This window comes from Coptis chinensis, chromosome 9, assembly GCF_015680905.1.
Source record: "Coptis chinensis isolate HL-2020 chromosome 9, ASM1568090v1, whole genome shotgun sequence".
NCBI classification, from domain to species: Eukaryota; Viridiplantae; Streptophyta; class Magnoliopsida; order Ranunculales; family Ranunculaceae; genus Coptis; species Coptis chinensis.
The window spans coordinates 9468121-9487453 of record NC_141464.1 but is presented as its reverse complement, the minus strand read 5'-3'; the positions used below and the strand labels follow the sequence as shown (position 1 = coordinate 9487453).

Here is a 19333-nt window from a genome sequence, read left to right as displayed (position 1 = left end):
GACGAAATAGTCTTTTTTTAAGACATTGAATAATGTTTTTTTGTATTTAATTAGGGGTATTAGGTGGTAGAAAAAAGGCTGGTCTAATTTAAAAGGCCAAGTTAATTATGGTGTATTTTACTAATAGAGATATATATATATATATATTTTGGAGATAATGAAGAGTTGAAGACAAATATGTATAACCAAGAAAATGGTTAAACCAGTAACGCAACATGGGATTTTCAGTTTCAATTGGATTACAACTCTATGTCTGTATGATGTATCAAATTGCTTTTAAATGAATTGTGTTGATTGTTCTTTGTTCAACATGATAAAATTGTGACAAAATTTAAAAATCTTCCAACAATGTGTATTTAAAAAGGTAAATGTATGCTTTTGACTACAGAGACAATGAGACATATTGTCACACAGTCAAGTCAGCACTCAACAAAGTTTACACAAAGTCTTGAGCTGGCTACCTATTCAGAAGTTAGAACCAATGTAGAGTTAGAACTACTATTTTTTCACCACATCAGCTTAAAAAACAAAAAGATGTTGCTGCTTAATGTCAATGAAGCACCAGAAAAGCACTAATGAAGACCCAAGTACGTGGGATTTCATTGTTTTTTTTTGCAGGTACCTCGTCAAAGCATATTTTACCTAACTGCAGTAGAACCAAAATTTTAAAGTATGAACCCGCCAAAAAATAACTTGAAAAAAAGAACTTTAAAACAACATCCTAACCACAAAACCGATCAAAATCTCACACTACCAGCTCATTGCTGTTTAAGTCTACAAGAGAAACATGTCATTGAGTTTCGTTACATAATTAGTCACAAAAAAAGGCAAAAAGGAAAAGCCTCTATAACATTCGAGAAGAGCATATATTATACCATCTATTTTAGTGTACAAAAGCTCTTGCAGCACTGAGGTGACATCAACACAGAAACAAATAACTCAAAGTCTCAAACTACAATCTTCAAAGCTGCAATCTGTCAGAATTGCAATCTTCAAAACTAAAATCTTCAAAGCTGTCAGAACTGCTGAACTGCTGCAGGCCTTGTGATTGTGCAGGAAAAAAAACAGAACTGACCTTTGCCTTGACAGTATCGGCAGTCCACTCTCCCGCTACCTCCACAGATCACACAATGTGGCCATGGTATCCTTCTTCTTTCTTTCCATACGTTTGACTTAGACAAGCAATATAAGATATATAAATATATTAGTAGGAAGTAAGGAAGCTCTCACAAATCAGCACTTGTACCAAATAAGCAGAATAAGAAAAAACAACAGGTGAGCCACAGGTCTCCTATATAAACTGTTAATCTTTTCTCAATTTTGTTATTTGAATGGCTGTATGAAAGTAACTCACTATTTTAATCCTATGTAACATGGACATACCATATTTCAAAAATAATCCGTGCCGGATACGTATTCACGTGTCATATTGTATGTGATATAACTCAATTTTTGGAATTTCGCCATGTCAGACACTTCATATCCATGTTGAATACGGACACACCTATCCGTGTCAATGTAACTTAGTTTTAATCACAACTCATTATACAAAAAGGAACCAGAATCACCACAGAAATAGCTTCCTCAAATATTAGACACGACAATCTTGAAGTTAAAAAACACAGAATACAGACAACGACAAAATTGACATTATAGTGCTGCTTCATTTCCATCTTGACAAACAAACAAAATCAGTGTTAATAGTGTATATATACAGGATGTGGATAAGGCTATAGGGTAAAGAACAATGGATAAGGCTATAGGGTAAAGAACAATGGGATAACATAGAAAAGTATATTGTATATAGAAAAATGTAAGATAGTTCATGGCAGCATAACTATCAAGTCATAGTAGCCCACTACTAATAATCAGAAAAATCTCATTTTGACACTTTTCATACTGTTATAATAATAAGCTTGATACAATAAACAATGCTCAAAGTTAATTGATAATTTTTATGGCAAAGTGAGAAACAAAAAGCTGTTTCTTGATAATCAACACATTCCGCTATCGCCTAATGGCTAAACCACTGAAGAGCATTTCTCAATTATAAGTGCTTGCTATCGACGAGAGGTCGTCCATAAACACCTAATCCATTCCGTGTGAGAATAACCATACTGAGCTGATGGCTTGTCAAGCACTAGTTGACAAACAATATCAATCATTAAGGATACCTACTTGTGTTGGTATGTTGGTTTTGGAAATCTACTTGTGTTAGTATTGGTTTTGGAACAGAAAAACTAAATTGTCTCGTCTAATCTCCTTGTTCTGTCAGCTAGGAATCTTCTCACCAAATCTAGATTACTTCCAGGGTTATAATCCTCTCAGAAAGAGCATACTTTTATATCTTTTCTAAATGATCCTTTAGAGCAACAACACGGATTTTTAACATTCTAACAAAAAGATCACTTGGTAAAAACAAGACAGAGTTGGTAGATTTATCCACTACACGAGATCCAGATTTTGCACTCCATAATCCAACATAAGTGACATTTACAGTTCATGTAGATCATACTGTAGCAACCTATGAGTTCACAACAAATAACACTATGGAAGTGAAGACCTTGTACTTGACGTGAATATAACCACACAAAATAAAAAGGAAATGACATGATTGTAACTAACTACTACTCGCTCAGTTATTATTTATTATAATAGAAAGGATCCATAGCAAAGAACCCAACACACATAGAGTCAATAGTCTACTAAACATACCTAGAACATGAAAATCACATAAATTACCACTTTTGAAAGAGTGTGCAGCTACAAGTTCTATATATAGATGCCAGATTCTTCGTAAAGAAAGAGAGCTCATTCTCATTGGCTACTTTAACTCTATCGTAGGTACGAAAAAAGAAGGTTGACTAGTAATTCAGAACCAAATTTTTTATCCAAGTTTAATAGAAAGTAGCAGCAAACCTATCAGTCTACTAAAGGTTTATGTAGGTGGAGATTGAGACTTTGTCAACCTATTACAGAATAGGAAGAGTGGTTGTACAAATTCCGGGATCATAGCAGAAATCTAAACTCAAGGCATCCCATATATATTTTTGAGCACTCCCAAAAGAACCTCAATCAAGCAGATGATATCCAGCAACAAAGGAAAGAGAGGACACAAACACCAACCCAAATACATATAATAATAGCATTTAAAATTTATCTGTCTTGTATCGTAAGATGGATACAATCATAGCAACCTAAATTAAATTTCAATTTTTTGTAATGCACATACCTAGCTATGGCGAGATAAATTTCTCGATGAATTCCATAACCTCCAAACGATTTTGGAAGCTTAGCGGTTGAATAGGTTTTGCCCAACAGCATATCACAAGTTTTGGTCACAAATAGAAGCCGAACTTGCCAGATTCGTTGTTTGATTTTGTGTTAGAAGTGTTGAATTTGAAGGTGTTGGTTTGGATTTGGAACAAATTGGAGAGAGGAGGAATAGGAAAGAGAAACCTTCGTAAGATTATATGGATTTTGATATATCTTGATTAGATCTCTAAAAATATCGAATGGTGGAAATTTGGCTGTCAATCTAGCCGGTATATATCGGCCGGCTAGGTATGCAGCAAATTTTCAGACAGCATCTAAACAGAAAAATATCGGCCGTGATCAAAACAAATCTGATCAAGATTAAAAAACGAAATTTCGAAATTGAATCCAAAATTTCAGTTCTCACAAAATACGAAATTTTGAAATTTCCTTCCAGCAAACAACAAACTCAGGATCACGAGGGTTTTGAATTCTCCAAATTGATACAAACTCAACAAACAACAAATCATCAACAAATTCAAAACCACCGAAATCCCCATATCATGTACTACTGTAACAGTTGGAGATATATCTTAAGAGTGGCTCACCCCGAGTTTTATTCGAAAGGTTAGACTAATTCTCTTTCAATTAGTTAGTTTAAGTTGCGTTAGTATAGAGTTAGATTTCGTTGGATTGCGATAGAAATTTAAAGACTTGAGTTAGACTGTTATGATGTTGTAGTGAATTTAAAGAGTGAAGAATTGGAGAATCAATTTAAAGACTTCAACTGTTGTAGTGTAATGGTTATTGTTGATCTTGTTCTTTCTTGGTTCTCCCCGTTTGCTTATTAGAAGAATAGTGAAAATTGTGAAGATGCAAATGAATATTATTGATTTGTTTCTGCTGCAGGTGAAGGATGTTATGAAGAAGCAAGAACTTCCTGTCTGCAGGGAAGGAGATCTGATAATGGATCAACTAGTAGAGCTGACTAGCAAAGGATGTGGGTGTCTTCTTGTTGTCGACAGTGCGCATCATCTAATTGGGACTTTCACAGACGGAGATCTGCGACGAACACTAAAGGCCAGTGGAGAAGGCATTTTTAAACTTCTGTTGGAGAAATGTGCAATATAGGTAAGAGACTAAGCCATTGAATTATGGCACTAAGAAGTAATATGTTTCTCATTCTTTCATGCCTGTAAATATGTCCACGCTTTGGTTTTGACAGGAACCCAAGAACCATAGGTCCAGACGCAATGGCAGTTGAGGCTATGGAGAAGATGGAGTCTCCCCCATCTCCAGTGCAATTCTTACCTGTCATAGACCATCAAAACGTTGTGATTGGTATCATAACATTGCATGGATTGGTTTCGGCAGAGGCTTGTGAGTTATGCAGGCATGTGTTATGTAGAATTCAAGGCAGCAATTCTTTGTAATTCGTTGTAATTCTCAGATTCCCTAAGGAAGCAGGAGGGTTTTCTATTGTATCACCTTTCAGTATTTAAGAATACATAAATCGTGAGAGTTTTACTGATTTGCTGCTATGAATCTCTAGGCATTCATGTTTCCTCCATCTTCAGTTGAGATTCTTTTTCAAGAATATGTAATTATGCCGTTTGTTTGATATCTAGAATCACTCATCTGGGAAAACAAATCTGCAAATAAACGATTGAGATTCTTGTTTTCGAATAGTCCCAAAATGTAGGGGAGATACAAAATAAATCAAAATAAATTATATTAAAGTCTCGGGAAGTGTACACCAACAGTTGAAAATTGTATATTCGATTTAACAAATGGACTACTGTAAGTACAAATTTATGAACTCGTTGCAAAATTTGTATTGAGCATCGTGGACTAAAATTAGTTGTCCAAAAAATGAGTGACAGTAGCTTTACAGAGTACTCCGCTTCTCCATGCAGTGTTACTAAACTCCTCAAGAATTAGGGTCTAAAAGAATGTGGTGAGATTAAAAGTGGCTAGTTGGCATTTACAAAGTGTAATGGACCTGCATCAGAGATCAGACCCAGTTTTAGAACTCATTGTCTGAAGCGTCAAAACTATTTTGGACGATTCTGAATCTCTTCCGGAAGGAGCTGAGTCACCAATCCTATATCAACAGCAGGTTTATTGTCACTCAATATGCTGTACAGTGAGTGAAACTCTTCTGGATTAGCCTTTTTGAACAAACTTTTGATGGGATTGGCTTTATCATCTGCCTCCAAATTTGTGGTGGGGTCTCGAGCAAAAGAATTGTGTAGCCTCTGAACCAGTGGCCTGGATTTCCAATAGTCTGTACAAACTCTATTCCTGTCAATTGCCTCAATAGCCTGTTCAAATGAACAAGTAATAAGCAAACAACCAGATTTTCAGCTCCATCCAAGTTGCGTAAAAATTTATATTAGCATGAATTCTATCTGAGCTGCAAACATTAATTCTAGGAAGTAGCACCAGACAGAGCCTCCAAAACTAAGTCTTGCAGTTACAATGAGATGACAGGTTCCTGCAGTAGATTTACCTGCATGATTACTGGTGAAGTAAACCCAAACATCTCAAGGCCATCAAGACTCCCTGGAGGCTGTAATGGAGGAAGGTGCTGTCTTCCCAAGGTATGTTGTTTCCTTATTTCTTGATTTACTTTGTCCCTCACCATGTCCCAGCATCTGGAAGCTGAAAGGTGTACGAATCATAGTACAAAATATCAGGATATGGGTATTTATCGATACTCAATTTCTGGATATGTATCGTGGATATATCCCTCTCTTTGGGGATATTTGACATTGTTTTGTCTGAAATATCGTGGATATATCTAAAATATCGACAAATATCGTAGATATTGTGGATATTTCTTGATATATCATGATACATTATTTATATTTATTTAAAATATAATGGTAAATATTAAATAAAATTGTTATATACACAAAATATCGCTAAATATCTCCAAATATCCCCAAATATCCTCAAATATCACAAATATCGTCAAAATATCGTAGATATTTGCAGTCGTATATATCTCTTAACATTTCGTGATATTTATATATCTTTTTCTGAAATATAGATAGATATCCCCAAATATCGCGATATATCGGGATATTTTGTACTATGGTACGAATACCTCGGTCGGACACTCCTCAATCAAAACCTGAAATAGGCACATAAAGTATTACGTGACTCAAGATTGCTAAACATATTGCAAAAGCTCCAAGCTCTACATTTGAATTTGAACTAAGCCGGAAAAGAAGAAAAGATTCCATTTTCCAAAGACCCCCTAGTAACGAGGTAAGCTCGTTACAGAAATTGGGTTTCAATTAGGGTACTGAATTATAGGTTGGATGGTTTTCTAGTCCATCAGGAAGAAGCACTAAAAGAATATATAGAAATTCGATATATCAAATTTTAACAGAGTTCAATTACCATAAACAGAGGCCCAAGAAGTCCAGCACCCACAATTTGTGAGACGTAGAAACACTTTTTTGTTGGATCTAGCACACTTAAATAACCGACCCTACTCTTAAAGCCTGTAGTGACGAGGAAAACAAAAGAATGTATATAGAGTAAGTTAATAAATGTGGATGACTCCAGCTCTAGATCATAGCATCTTCATTTGAACATGAGAAATAAGATACATCGACATACCCTTGGGAAATATGGCCTGGCTGCTTGACCATGATTTTCCAGGAAGGTCCCAAATTCCAAAGGCTCGACACTGCAATTAATTCTCCACACAACCTTTGCAATGCGAGGACCCTTCTGACGATAATACCTGTCTAAATTGTTTTGGGAAAGTGGCGAACTTCCTGTTAGAGGCTTTGCCTTTTCAGCTAAACTTAAAGCAGAACCCAATCCTTTATTCTCATTTCCCCCCTCATTGTCGTGCTCTGCGCTAACATGCAGTTGTGAATATTGAGAGTGACTACCAGCATTTGCAACAATACAATCACTTGATTCTCCAATTGAAAAACCCACAAGGCCATAACACTACAACAGTTGAAGTCTTTAAATTGATTCTCCAATTCTTCACTCTTTAAATTCACTACAGCATCATAACAATCTAACTCAAGTCTTTAAATTTCTATCGCAATCCAACGAAATCTAACTCTATACTAACGCAACTTAAACTAACTAATTGAAAGAGAATTAGTCTAACCTTTCGAATAAAACTCGGGGTGAGCCACTCTTAAGATATATCTCCAACTGTTACAGTAGTCCAAGTGCTTAAAACATGATATGGGGATTTCGGTGGTTTTGAATTTGTTGATGATTTGTTGTTTGTTGAGTTTGTATGAATTTGGAGAATTCAAAACCCTCGTGATCGTGAGTTTGTTGTTTGCTGGGTTCGTATTTTGTGAGAACTGAATTTTTTTATTTTTTGGATTCAATTTCGAAATTTCATTTTTTAATCTTGATCTGATTTGTTTTGATCCAACGGCGGACATTTTGCTATTTAGATGCTGTCCGAAAGTTTGCTGTCTACTTATATATATGCTGACTTTTATCTTGACATCTACAACTTACACAATGAACTAAGAGCTGATTTTTTAGGAATATGTTCTCCATACAATAAAGATTATCTTCACAAATTATCAAGACATTTGAACATGTCTAACATTGTCAAAAGTTGTGTTTAAGTTCAATATTTATCTAACTGTCTACAATTTTAATACTCTTTTTAATAAAGCTAGACATATCCAATTGAGTCGAGTTTTGGTGGAGATTCTATCCAAGATAGGAAGATCTTCTCTATAAAAAATCAGCCCTTAGTTTAATGTACAAATACACTTTTAGGTTTTGGATATCAAGATAAGCTGTCAAGATAGCCAACCTTATATCGGTTTACTCACCTTTAAATACTCATTTTCTTACTCAGTTTATGTGCCGTCCATTTACTAAATCTAACGCCCATAAATCTACTGATGCAGAGACTTGGGCCAAGTCAAAGTAATTGTAGAATCTGGCTTGTCTAGCTAAGCCATGAATAAATTGAATCATTTAACACAAGTACACATCAACAAGCCCAGTAGAATTTGACACATGTCCAACCTTTTTTCTATTTTCAGGAAGCTAAATTGGAATAAGAAACAAAACATCTCTATCTTCTCCTGCTCATTGTTTTTCTTAAAAACCAAAACTAACTAATCGCCATTAACATTGTGAAGAATCTCACATAACCACCCAAAAATTTCACTCTCTCTCTCTCCTACAAGTGGGTATTGGTGTTAAATTAAAAGTTTTTATCCGAAAGGACAATTTCAAATTTTTGGGGTTTTTATTTCTTTTGAATAATTTTTTTTAGGATTAGGCATAACCCGTGACTTGTATTAGAAGCTGAGATAGATGTTTCCATTCTTGTCCTCCTCAACATAGGTAGTAAGCATAGAGCTTAGAGGAGATACGAAGTACATACAAGTGTGTTCAGTTTTAAGGGAAGGCAAATGGTCTGCAACCCAATTTGTTTCCCTGAAAACATGATTAAAGATAATAATAGTACATTTCCTAATAAGAGCGCTAATGGCATTGACAACATTCTGACATTACCATGGAGATGGTTCCCTACCCAATAATATGTTTATTGCCCCCAAATAATCTGAGCCAACTAAGATCCGAGTGAGGTTCATTTCTAAACAACCTTGAATCCCTTGCAAAATGGCAGATACACTGCAACAAATATGAGCTTTTGTAATATGGTTTTTGCAACATTTTCAGGTGAACGTTACGCACGACAGACATTTGTAACTCTTTTTTATAAAGTATTATCAATTAAAAAATATCATATATATTGTTTTGTATCATTTTATTACTTAATGCTACAAATTTTAGTTGACTTGCGACATGTGTCTATAAAATGTTACAAAATTTTGTTGGGGTTGTAATATTTTTTTCATGAAATGTTACAATTTTTTTTTTAAGTTTTGTAACATTTCCACTTAAAAAGTTACAAATAACAAGTAGGCATTGTTTGTCACATATTTTGAGAAATGTTACTTAGTTGAAAATTGAAGAAATCGAAAAAGCGCCTAAGTACAAACTGCCGGATTTTTCTTTCGACAAATACGAAATTTGTGATATATATCGTTCGAAATAATTAAATACATATTTCACCCAAAAAGGTGAGAAATAACCAAAAAAACTCTCTCAAAACTTCTCAAATCTCAAAACTCTAAAAAATGAAGAACACTCTCAAATCTCAAACCTCTCTCTCGCGAAAAGGGAAAACACCCTAAAATTGGAACCCTATAAACTGAAGATCTCAATTTAACGAAATTGAACACAGTCAAATCTCAAACCTCTGAAATTCGATTTGTTTTTTTGAAATTGAACATTCTCAAATCTCAAATCTGTAAGTATTTCACTTATATCTTATTTTTTGGCCATTTTGATTAAATTAAATATCTGTCGTCTAATTTGATGTTTGATATAATTGAATTGGTTTGTTTTTGCTATGGTACTAGCCTCTGCTGGTTTTATGGCTTTCTACTACATGCAAGCAGGTTTCTTAAATCTCGCTTGACTTGTCATGGATAAGGCATGGATGCAGCATGACAAGCTTATGAAAGAATATCGAGTTGGGGTAGATGAGTTATTGTTTTAGCTAAGAAAAATGTTTTGGCTAGGTTAGATATTTCTTCAAAGAAAAAGAAAAATGTAGAAGTCTGTATACGAATAAGATGCCCATGCAAATGTTGCAAGAACTTGAGAACTAATAATAAATGATGCTTTTTATTTGAAATTGTAGCAAAAGTTTGTTCTTAAAGAAGAATCAAGGAACTACGTTTTAAAGAAGTTTGGATGCTTATGGAGAACATCAAAGTCAAGACTAAATACCCAAATTGATGCTCATGATAATAAGCGTGATAAGATTGTTGCATGCCCTAAAGATATGAATCGTCGAATGTGGAAGATATTTGTTAGGAAACATTCATCACGCGAATACCAAGTGTGTCACGTTAACTATTTTTGGTAGATTATACGTGGAAGATGGAATATCGACTAATATTATTGATGTATATTGCAGGAAAAGAGGACAGGATTCAAACAAATCCGGTTGAAACACACACTTACTCATAATATGCACGTCTAGAGGCTAAAATGGTAATTCATGTCTATGTTGAATACTTGAATTCCATGCTTATTGATAAACACCCAAAAGTGTAGTTTAAACCCCTTAATAGTACTCTGTTTAGGCTAATTATGTTTATAATAAATAAGAGTTAGTACTGTTTACGTGTTTTTGTACATTTCAGGACTTGAAGTTGATTAGGTGAAAACGAGTCAAGATGGTTGCCAAGGAAGTTCTACATTTAAAGCCCAAGAATCATGAAGAAAAGCATTTTTCAATCCCAGTCAAAGCTGGGAAGTCAAAGTCAATCCAGGTAGAAAAAAGACAGAAAAGTCAACAGAACTTCAACAGGCCGTATCTCTGGACTCGGGCCTTGGAATTGGGCCTACTTTATGTCAAAACGATCGGCTCAGAATCAGATTTCCAATGGACCCAATCTTGTCCCAATCAGAACTATAAAAGTGGACAAAAAGAGCACAGAAGTAATTTCTAACAGCTGTGGCCATTTTAGACTTAACCTAATGGACTTTGAGCTCACTTTAGAGGTCCAAACTCCCCCTTTTTTGCCCATGCATGAAAATGTAACCCTAACCCTCTCCTATATAAAGAGGGTTAAGGCTAAACACTTCTGATATCCTTCCTTAACTCTTCTAGCTCCCCTATTTAGTTAATTTTAGTTTAGTTTCGTTTTATTTTCATTAGGGTTAGCAATTGTAGCCACCATTAATTCCCATCAATAAAAGCTTTAGTTATTCATTTAATTTGTCTTTTCAATTATGTCTTTAGTTTATTTAGTTAATATGATTTCAATGAAACAAGGCTAAACCTCCATTAGAGGAGGTTTATAAAGCCATATGAGGATGCTTAATAATAAGTATTTACTGTTTTGCAAATAAGAACTTCAAGTTCTTCGCTATGAGTAACTAGAGATAGAGCTCATAACGGAGAACTAGAGTATAGAGCCACCACCAAAGAGATTTGTGGTGGAGCTATACTCTCATGCTAGTGGAACCTTGATCCGAGAGGACTTGGTCTTCACTAGGGATCAATATAAGCGATTCGATACTAACTAATAGTCAATCGAATCGCGTGGCGGATTAAACCACTTCTAATTTCTTTATTCATTCTCTAAATTTACTGTTTTCACATTATATCTACTATTTTGACTCTTATTAGTGAAGCATATTTGCAATCTAGATTCATATCCAAGTAGTGTACAATTAGAGTTTGGCGAACACGACTACTATTCTATATATCACATGATTTTGATGAGTTTTATCTACTGTTTTTCCACCATAATTTACTATTCATGACATCATATATATATATATATATATATATATATATATATACTGTTCATCAATCCATTTTAAATAATTTATTATCAATGGCGCCACTTGCCATCTAGTTCGTTTACATTATGTGTATTTAGATTACAAAACACTATTTTCACTATTCACAAAACACACTAAAACACTGTTCGTACTTTTTTGAATTTTTCTGCTACTGTTCGAGAGCATACGAGTTGCTCAGCCAACTCCCTGCCCTCCCGTGACCTGACCCTAAAAATTTGAAACCCTAGTTTCAAGTCACGAGTGCGCGCGAGCCCTAAATTTGCCTTCACTGAGCGAGACCCACCTTCTACATCTCAAGCACGACTCGTGCCCAATATAATTAGATTCTAAGCGTGCACGCACCCTAGGTTAAGTTAATTAGCTTAAATTAATTTTTAAATATTATTTCCAAAATAATCGCAAGAGCACAGTACAGTACTTGTATGCTAAAAATTACAAAATTTTAAAAATTATTTTTCTTCATTCGAAACGGTGTCTAGCAAACTAACAGAATTTGGGGTTATCTAATTAAGGAACGTGCACGCATGGACAACCTCCCTCAAATTCCTAAGCGACCTGGCCGTTGGTTTGATAGAAAAATACCCAAAAAAATTAATTAATTAATCATAGTTAAATTAATAAACCCACCCACTACCAAAGCCCGTTTTATAGGCTTGACATCCAGGCCCAACACGAAGCCCATAGTAAAAAACCTTTTTCTAATTCTTAAAAATTTAAAAACTAATAAGGTTAATCTTTTTACAGGACTTCACAATCCACACCATGTACCCGAACCAGTACTCATATAATTGTTCAAGTAACGTAGACGTGCTTCAAGGCTGTTGAAGATGCTATTTATCCACGTAGCAAGGAAGCTCCAGGCAACACCTCTATACATCCTCGAATTTACTGTCAGAGGATTCTATTTCTAGTAATAATCAGGCTATTTTTGCATGCTCGTTAGGACTTGCCTATTAGATTTAAAACTTGCATGAGATTAAGATCTAGTACGCATAAACTTGCTATATATGTTTATTGTCACACCCCGAATTTCGACAGAATTCGGAAAAATATTATTTGTTCCCGACTCTTCGATCTTCGAGGTGTGACGCACTCTCAACTCCCAAAAACCCTTAAACAGTTTAAATATGCGGATAATTTAAAAACCAATAAAAAATTTAAACTTAAACCAAAGTCCTCTTCATTACAAAAATTAACAAATGAAAATGCAAATAACCTTATCTCAACTGAAAATCTATATCACCTCAAAGGAAAACAAAACCTATCTTGAAATGCGACGTTAACGCAAACCACAAGCAGCAACCAATCTTCTTCAACACTAAACCTGTCAAGACTTATCAACTATGTTCATTTAATGAACACACCCGATAAGCAAACATGCAAATCGGGTTGACATTATAAAAATTTGGTGTAAGTAGCTCTAAAATACAACATATAATTATACATATATATACACAATCCATAAGGCCGTTAGTTCCTCCCACGAAGCTTTAACTTCTAACAACTAATACAACATACTTAAGTACAATAATTAAGGCGGTGTAGTTCCTCCCAATGAGGCCTTTAACTTCCCACTAACCACACAACAAACTATACTCATACTAAATAAGGCATGTAGTTCCTCTATCGAGGTTTTAGGTTCGAACTAAACAAATAACCAACCAAGCATATTATATATATCGCATCGCATTTTATGCTCAATTCAGAGTGGGTCGTCTCGCGCCCAAGTAATTAGTTTGACCCACATACGCAAAGCCATATACAATCATATATTTAAAGATATATAGTTAACCAACATATTACCATAATTATATTATTTACGGCTTTCTTTGTGTGTCCCTAAAATCACGTCGTATCTATGTCTTACCTAGTTTCCCTGGCTACCACAATCGCTTCCCAACGTCGAACATGTACATCCACATGCCTCCCCTTACATAATGAACCACTCCGTCCGTAACTACCCTGAGCGGGATGCCGCACACCAGGTAACCCTCACACGGAAGCCATTATGCAAGTACTGCCACTATTCGGCATAAAATATCGCGCGTCTCGTTCTATTTTGCGAACGGAATAATCAAGCCACTATTCGGCTACGCCAGAAGGGCCATTCAGATTCACTGAAACGCCAGAAAGGCTAATCACATTACTTACGCCCGAAGGCCATTCAGATTCACTGAAACGCCAGAAGGGCCAATCACATTACTTACGCCCGAAAGCCATTCAGATTCATTGAAACGCCAGAAGGGCCAAATCACATGAGTTGTGGTAGCTAGGTTCTAGGATTTTCGTTACGTAATTTATTCAAATGTCATCCATTTATGACTCATAATAATTCCACTATATCACGTGCATGTCAAATACATTATTGCACTAAGCCACAATATTTAGAAATATCTCAATTATATCTCATAACCACTTTCATTCTTTCACGTGCCAATATATTATTGCACTAAGCCATAATCTCGTGGGAAAATATCCACACATACTATACTACCTCATAGATAAAATAATAGAGTGTCTATACATTTATTTCTCCAAAACTATTGCCTTTAATATATATATCCCAACATATTATATAATGTCACAATATCAACATCAAATTTTAATTAGATAATGACAACCAAATTTATACAAGCTTCCACAGCATTTTAGCATTTGATTTGTCCATACAATTTACAACATAAAATGTAGCACAATTAAACAGTCCACAGTCCACAATCAAAGCCCAATATATATATGTTTTACACACTACTCACGTCAAATCTTAATTAGATAATGACAAACAACGTTATATAATTTTCGACAATATTTTATTACTATATTTGTCCATATTCTTAAATATATGAAAAACTGGAAAAAGTCAACATTCCATAGTCAATGGTCAAAGGTCAAAGTCAACAGTCAATGGTCAAAGTCAAACTGTCGTTTCCATGTTCGACAGGTTCAGGGTCATAGCCATGGTTCATGGCTAAGGTCAATGTACATGGCTCATGGACTCATGACTAAGGTAATGGTTCGGACCCAACTGGCCAAACCCAAACCTTAGAACCCAAAATTCTAAACTGGCCTAGTGAATCAACCTGACCCACTTTAAAACATATGGACCAAGCCCAAAACAAAAACAGAAAAACCGTTCCAAAGAAAGCTAATTGGGTTCGACCCAAGCTAACAGAAAATGAAACTTAAACTGGCCCAAAACCTTAATTGGTTCGGCCCACAAACCACTAAAATGAAACTGGCCCCATAACAAACTAAACTAATCTTGGGCCCAAAGACTAAACTGAAAATGGCCCAACACTTAATCAAAACTGGCCCAACACACTAATGAAACTGGCCCAAGAAATCTAGTTAGTTTTTGGCCCAACCAACTTAATCTAAACCGGCCCAAAACAAAACCAAAATAGCCCAAAAACCGAAAACCGGCCCAAGGCCCAACAGCTAACAGGTGTATAGAAAATAGAATGCGTCCGGGAGCACCGAATAGCATTCTCTTTCTTCTCCCTCCAACAGATCCAGCACCACACCAGCCACCAAAATCGGCCACCATCAAGTTCCAATCGCCTACCCATTCCAACCAAGCGGTTGGACTCCTAAAGAAAAACCCCACACTTTTAATACATGAAAAACTCGATTTCATCTCCCCCTCACTAGCGAACCAACGCGTTGCCATCGACGCTTATACAACCTCCGGCAACCCCCACCCAATTCAATAATCACTCAAACCTCAACAACCAACAATTCAACATCAAAAAAGTTCAAACATCACAAACATGAGTAGTTCGTTCTCTTGCTGGGGCGACGCCATTAACGCCTCCCTCAAAGCTTCACTGCCCCCACTCTCCAACACTCCATCATAATCCAACAATAACCAAACAAATCTAACCTTTAAACATACCTCAACAACCAACACTCCATTCGAAAACGCAACAACCAAAACAGTTCAACTAAATATTTGCTGGCGGTTTTCTCCAGCCGCCATTAACTCTTTTACAGAGCATCAATAGAGCTTGAACAGCCCCGACATCACTCAACCAATTTCAACCCACAAAATACCCCTAATCCACAGTTCCCAGTTCGACAATCTAAAGGCTCTCGATTATCCGCGATAGCGATATCCGGATGAGAGGAATACACAAACAGTTTCAAATAATATCTGAAACAATTACCAAACCGCATTTACGGGACAACCGTTTGGTTTTGGCTTGCCGCCATTAACGGTTTCTCCAAGCTTCAACAGTTATATATTTTGACAAAAGCTACACTAACATTATCTAGCCGAATAACCATAGCCGAACAAACAGAAAATGAACGGAAACATTTGACAGTAGAATTTTGTCTGTATACCAGTAAAACTCAGGATTTTGTGAAATAGAAAAACTATCTACTCACCTGTATTAAAACCCGACGAATCCTTCATCGTTCGAACCGTCGCGCTCCACCCTCCAGCAATCCAGCTTTTATCTCTGCCTCCATTTTTATTATTTTTTTTATTCTCTAGGAACCTTATTCTCTAGAACAATGTGATTATATACTTGGGTTTGAAACCCAAGCCCAACACAAACTCGGGCCCAGAAATCAGGCCCACGGATCCCAAATCCAATCCAACCCATTTTAAATAAATAAATAAATAAATAAATTAATAAATAATTACCTATGTTAAATACGGGCGTTACATTTATCATAAACGCAGAAATAATCGCCTATCTAGAAATTCACCAATCACCACACACACATCACCTACACCCACGAACAGTACATTTGTAGCAATGGGTGAAGAAATAGCAGAGAGACTTCTCTCTGATTTCTATAAGGCTTTAAACGATGGACCTGAGTCCTGTATAATTCTTGCAGATACTACGGGAGATTTTAGAATCCCCCCTAATGTATTTAATCTGCTACCTGTTTTTCATGGTTTAGACCATGAGAAATCTTATTAACACTTACGTAGGATACAACAAGTTCTTACTACATTTCATCATCATAACGTAAGACCTGAACAAATAAAGTTCAGGGTGTTTTCTTTCACCCTAGCTGACAAAGCAGCTGCTTGGCTAATAACACAAAAGCCGAACTCTGTCGACACATAGGAAAAACTAGTAGAATTATTTATAGAACAATTTTACCCGCCACAGAAGACTGATGAAATGCTGTCACATATTCATTTATTTAGCCAAAAGCCTCAAGAATCCTTTTCTGAGGCTTCAAATCATTTCACTGATCTTCTAGTAGAATGTCCACATCATAATCTTGGTAAAGACACACTAGTTCGTGTCTTCTATAAAGGCCTATCCCAACATCATAAAGAGACTTTAGATATCATGAATGGAGATAATTTCCTAGGTAAAGGAGCCACAGATGCTTATAATTTTCTAGATAATCAATCAAAGAAAAGTAACAACTGAGGAGGTAACGATTACTCCTGCTCCATTCCTTCTTCTACAACTAAGGCAGCCAGTATGTTTGAGATTAAACAAGATCTTGAACTTAAAACTTTAATTGAATCCCTAACTCGTAAGGTAGATGCCCTTTCTGTTAAAAAACAAGAAGAAAAACCAACTCCCGTCATGAATATAAACTCTCTTTGCTGTAATTTCTGTTATAGTTTTGAACATTCCGATCATTATTGTCCTCTTGCTTATGAACAACCACAATCATAGCCAGAAGATGTCTGTACTTTTAATTATATACCTAACGCACCTTAAAGACAAAATCCTAATTTTAGTTGGCGTAATAATCACCAACAAGTAGCACCTCCAAGTTTTAATAATCAAAACGTTAGGTCCACCAATAACTACAATCAATATCAACCAAGGCAAGGACAAGGGAAAGATAATTATAATAATACTAATAAAAGTTTAGTCCCAATTAATAACAACTATCAAAATCCACCCATTAATAATCAATGTGAGATAGTTCCTGTTACACAACCCGTGGCAACTCAACCTTCCCAGACTGATAGATTTGATGCATAAATGCAAACTCAACAACAGATATTACTAGCCATCCAATAATCCATCCAACAGTTAGCCCAAGAAAAACCACAACAAAAAGGCATGTTTCCTGGTCAACATGTACCTAATCCAAAATCAACAAACATAGCCTTTGAATTAAATGGTAGTTCTAGTAATGAAAATATAATACAAGGAGAACTAAAGGCCGTAACTACTTTCCGTTCAGGGAAAGTGGTTGACAACAAAGTAATAATGCATGAGGAATCCCCACAACAAGATAAAGAAAACTTACTAGATACCATATATAGTTGAAACTGAAGATCCTACAACTATTGAAGTACCAATTAAACCTTAACCTAAGGGGAAACCAACAACAGTTAAAGAAAAGGGCAATACTTATATTGACCCTTATGCTAAATATAGAGAAAAACCACCGTTTCCCCAGAGACTAGCTATGCTAAAGAATGACGATAATTTTGACGAGATTAGGGAAGTTTTCAAAAAATTAACTATAAACCTACCTTTCCTCGAAGCTATAAAATGTCTTCCAACACACGCTAAGCTTCTTAAAGATTTGTGCACCATAAAGAGGAAAACAAACATACCTAAAGAAGCCTTCTTAACAGAACAATTTCCCTATTTATCTGAGCACAACTGAATCATTAAGTACAAGGACCCTAGTTGTCCCACTGTATAATGCACCTTAGGTGATACTTTCATAACAAATGCTCTTCTAGATCTAGGGGCGAGTGTTAACTTACTCTCATTTTACCTTTATAAACAACTAGGTATGCACGATCTAAAACCGACTAAAATGACTTTGCAGTTAGCCGATCGTTCGATTAAGTATCCTAAGGGCGTAGTTGAAAATATTCTTGTTAAAGTACAAGACTTCTATTATCCAGCCAATTTTGTCATTGTAGACACAGAAGTCACCTATGACTCTGTTCTTATCATCTTAGGGCTTCCTTTCTAGGTAACTGCCAATGTCTTCATTAATTGCCGCGATGGTTCAATGTGTATTTCCTTTGGAAATCTTGCTGTTGAGGTAAATGTTTTTAAAATGATGCAACAGACACCAGACACGACTATAGATGGCAAAATTAGCATGATAGAGAGTCTCACTCAAGATTATTTTAACAAGATTTTTCTAGATAATCAGATGCACCAACTTCTTTCCTTTGGTAGTACTGAGGATTCTTACATCCAAGAAGTACATTCCCTCTTAGAATCTACTCCTATCCATGATATAGCTCCTGAGTTTGAAGAACTCATTCCTGAACAAATCTGCGTTTTAGAGGAGGAACACCCTCCTGATTCTCTCATTCCTACTCCTCCCACCCCTGAGCTTAAACCTCTTCCCGCTGAGTTAAAATACATTCATCATGATCCGGATGGAACTCCCCCGATTATTATCTCATCTCAGTTATCTGCTACTGAAGAGGCAAATTTGATTAAGGTTATTTGTGAACATCATTCTGCGATTGGTTGGCCTTTAGACGATATTAAAGGTATTGACCCTAGCATATGCAAACATCGCATACATTTGGAGGATAATGCGAAAACCTCCCGTGAGCCACAACGTTGTTTGAACCTTGCCATGAAAGAGGTAGTTAGAGCAGAAGTTTTGAGATTACTCGATGCTGGCATTATATACCCCATTTCAGATAGTGAATGGGTAAGCCCAATTCATGTAGTCCCTAAGAAATCCGGTGTTA

General features: G+C 35.8%; 1 protein-coding gene, 1 long non-coding RNA gene and 1 pseudogene across 7 annotated transcripts; 1 reads left to right on the top strand and 2 right to left on the bottom strand.

Moving 5' to 3' along the window:
- Positions 1 to 722: 722 nt before the first annotated feature.
- Positions 723 to 3881, bottom strand: LOC147474707 (uncharacterized). The gene is made up of 2 exons (XR_015207661.1): positions 3233 to 3881; positions 723 to 1172 (listed from the first exon to the last, which is right to left on the bottom strand). It is a non-coding gene; the product is annotated as an uncharacterized LOC147474707 (long non-coding RNA).
- A 174-nt stretch (positions 3882 to 4055) lies between these two features.
- On the top strand, positions 4056 to 4800 carry LOC147474706 (putative arabinose 5-phosphate isomerase pseudogene; annotated as a pseudogene).
- Positions 4801 to 4972: 172 nt separating this feature from the next.
- LOC147474705 (putative lysine-specific demethylase JMJ16) lies at positions 4973 to 7649 on the bottom strand. 6 transcript variants are annotated; one of them, XM_086582529.1, is made up of 5 exons: positions 7400 to 7649; positions 6889 to 7285; positions 6667 to 6770; positions 5768 to 5919; positions 4973 to 5579 (listed from the first exon to the last, which is right to left on the bottom strand). In XM_086582529.1, exons 4-5 carry the CDS (start codon positions 5900 to 5902, stop codon positions 5310 to 5312), a joined length of 405 nt encoding a protein of 134 aa, XP_086438655.1. In that variant the 5' UTR covers positions 5903 to 5919; positions 6667 to 6770; positions 6889 to 7285; positions 7400 to 7649; the 3' UTR covers positions 4973 to 5309. The 6 variants fall into 6 exon arrangements, with proteins under 6 accessions (XP_086438655.1, XP_086438654.1, XP_086438656.1 ...); XM_086582528.1 differs by having other exon boundaries at positions 6889 to 7649; XM_086582530.1 differs by lacking the exon at positions 6667 to 6770 and adding an exon at positions 6366 to 6394 and having other exon boundaries at positions 5768 to 5936; positions 6889 to 7648.
- Between the last annotated feature and the right edge of the window lie 11684 nt (positions 7650 to 19333).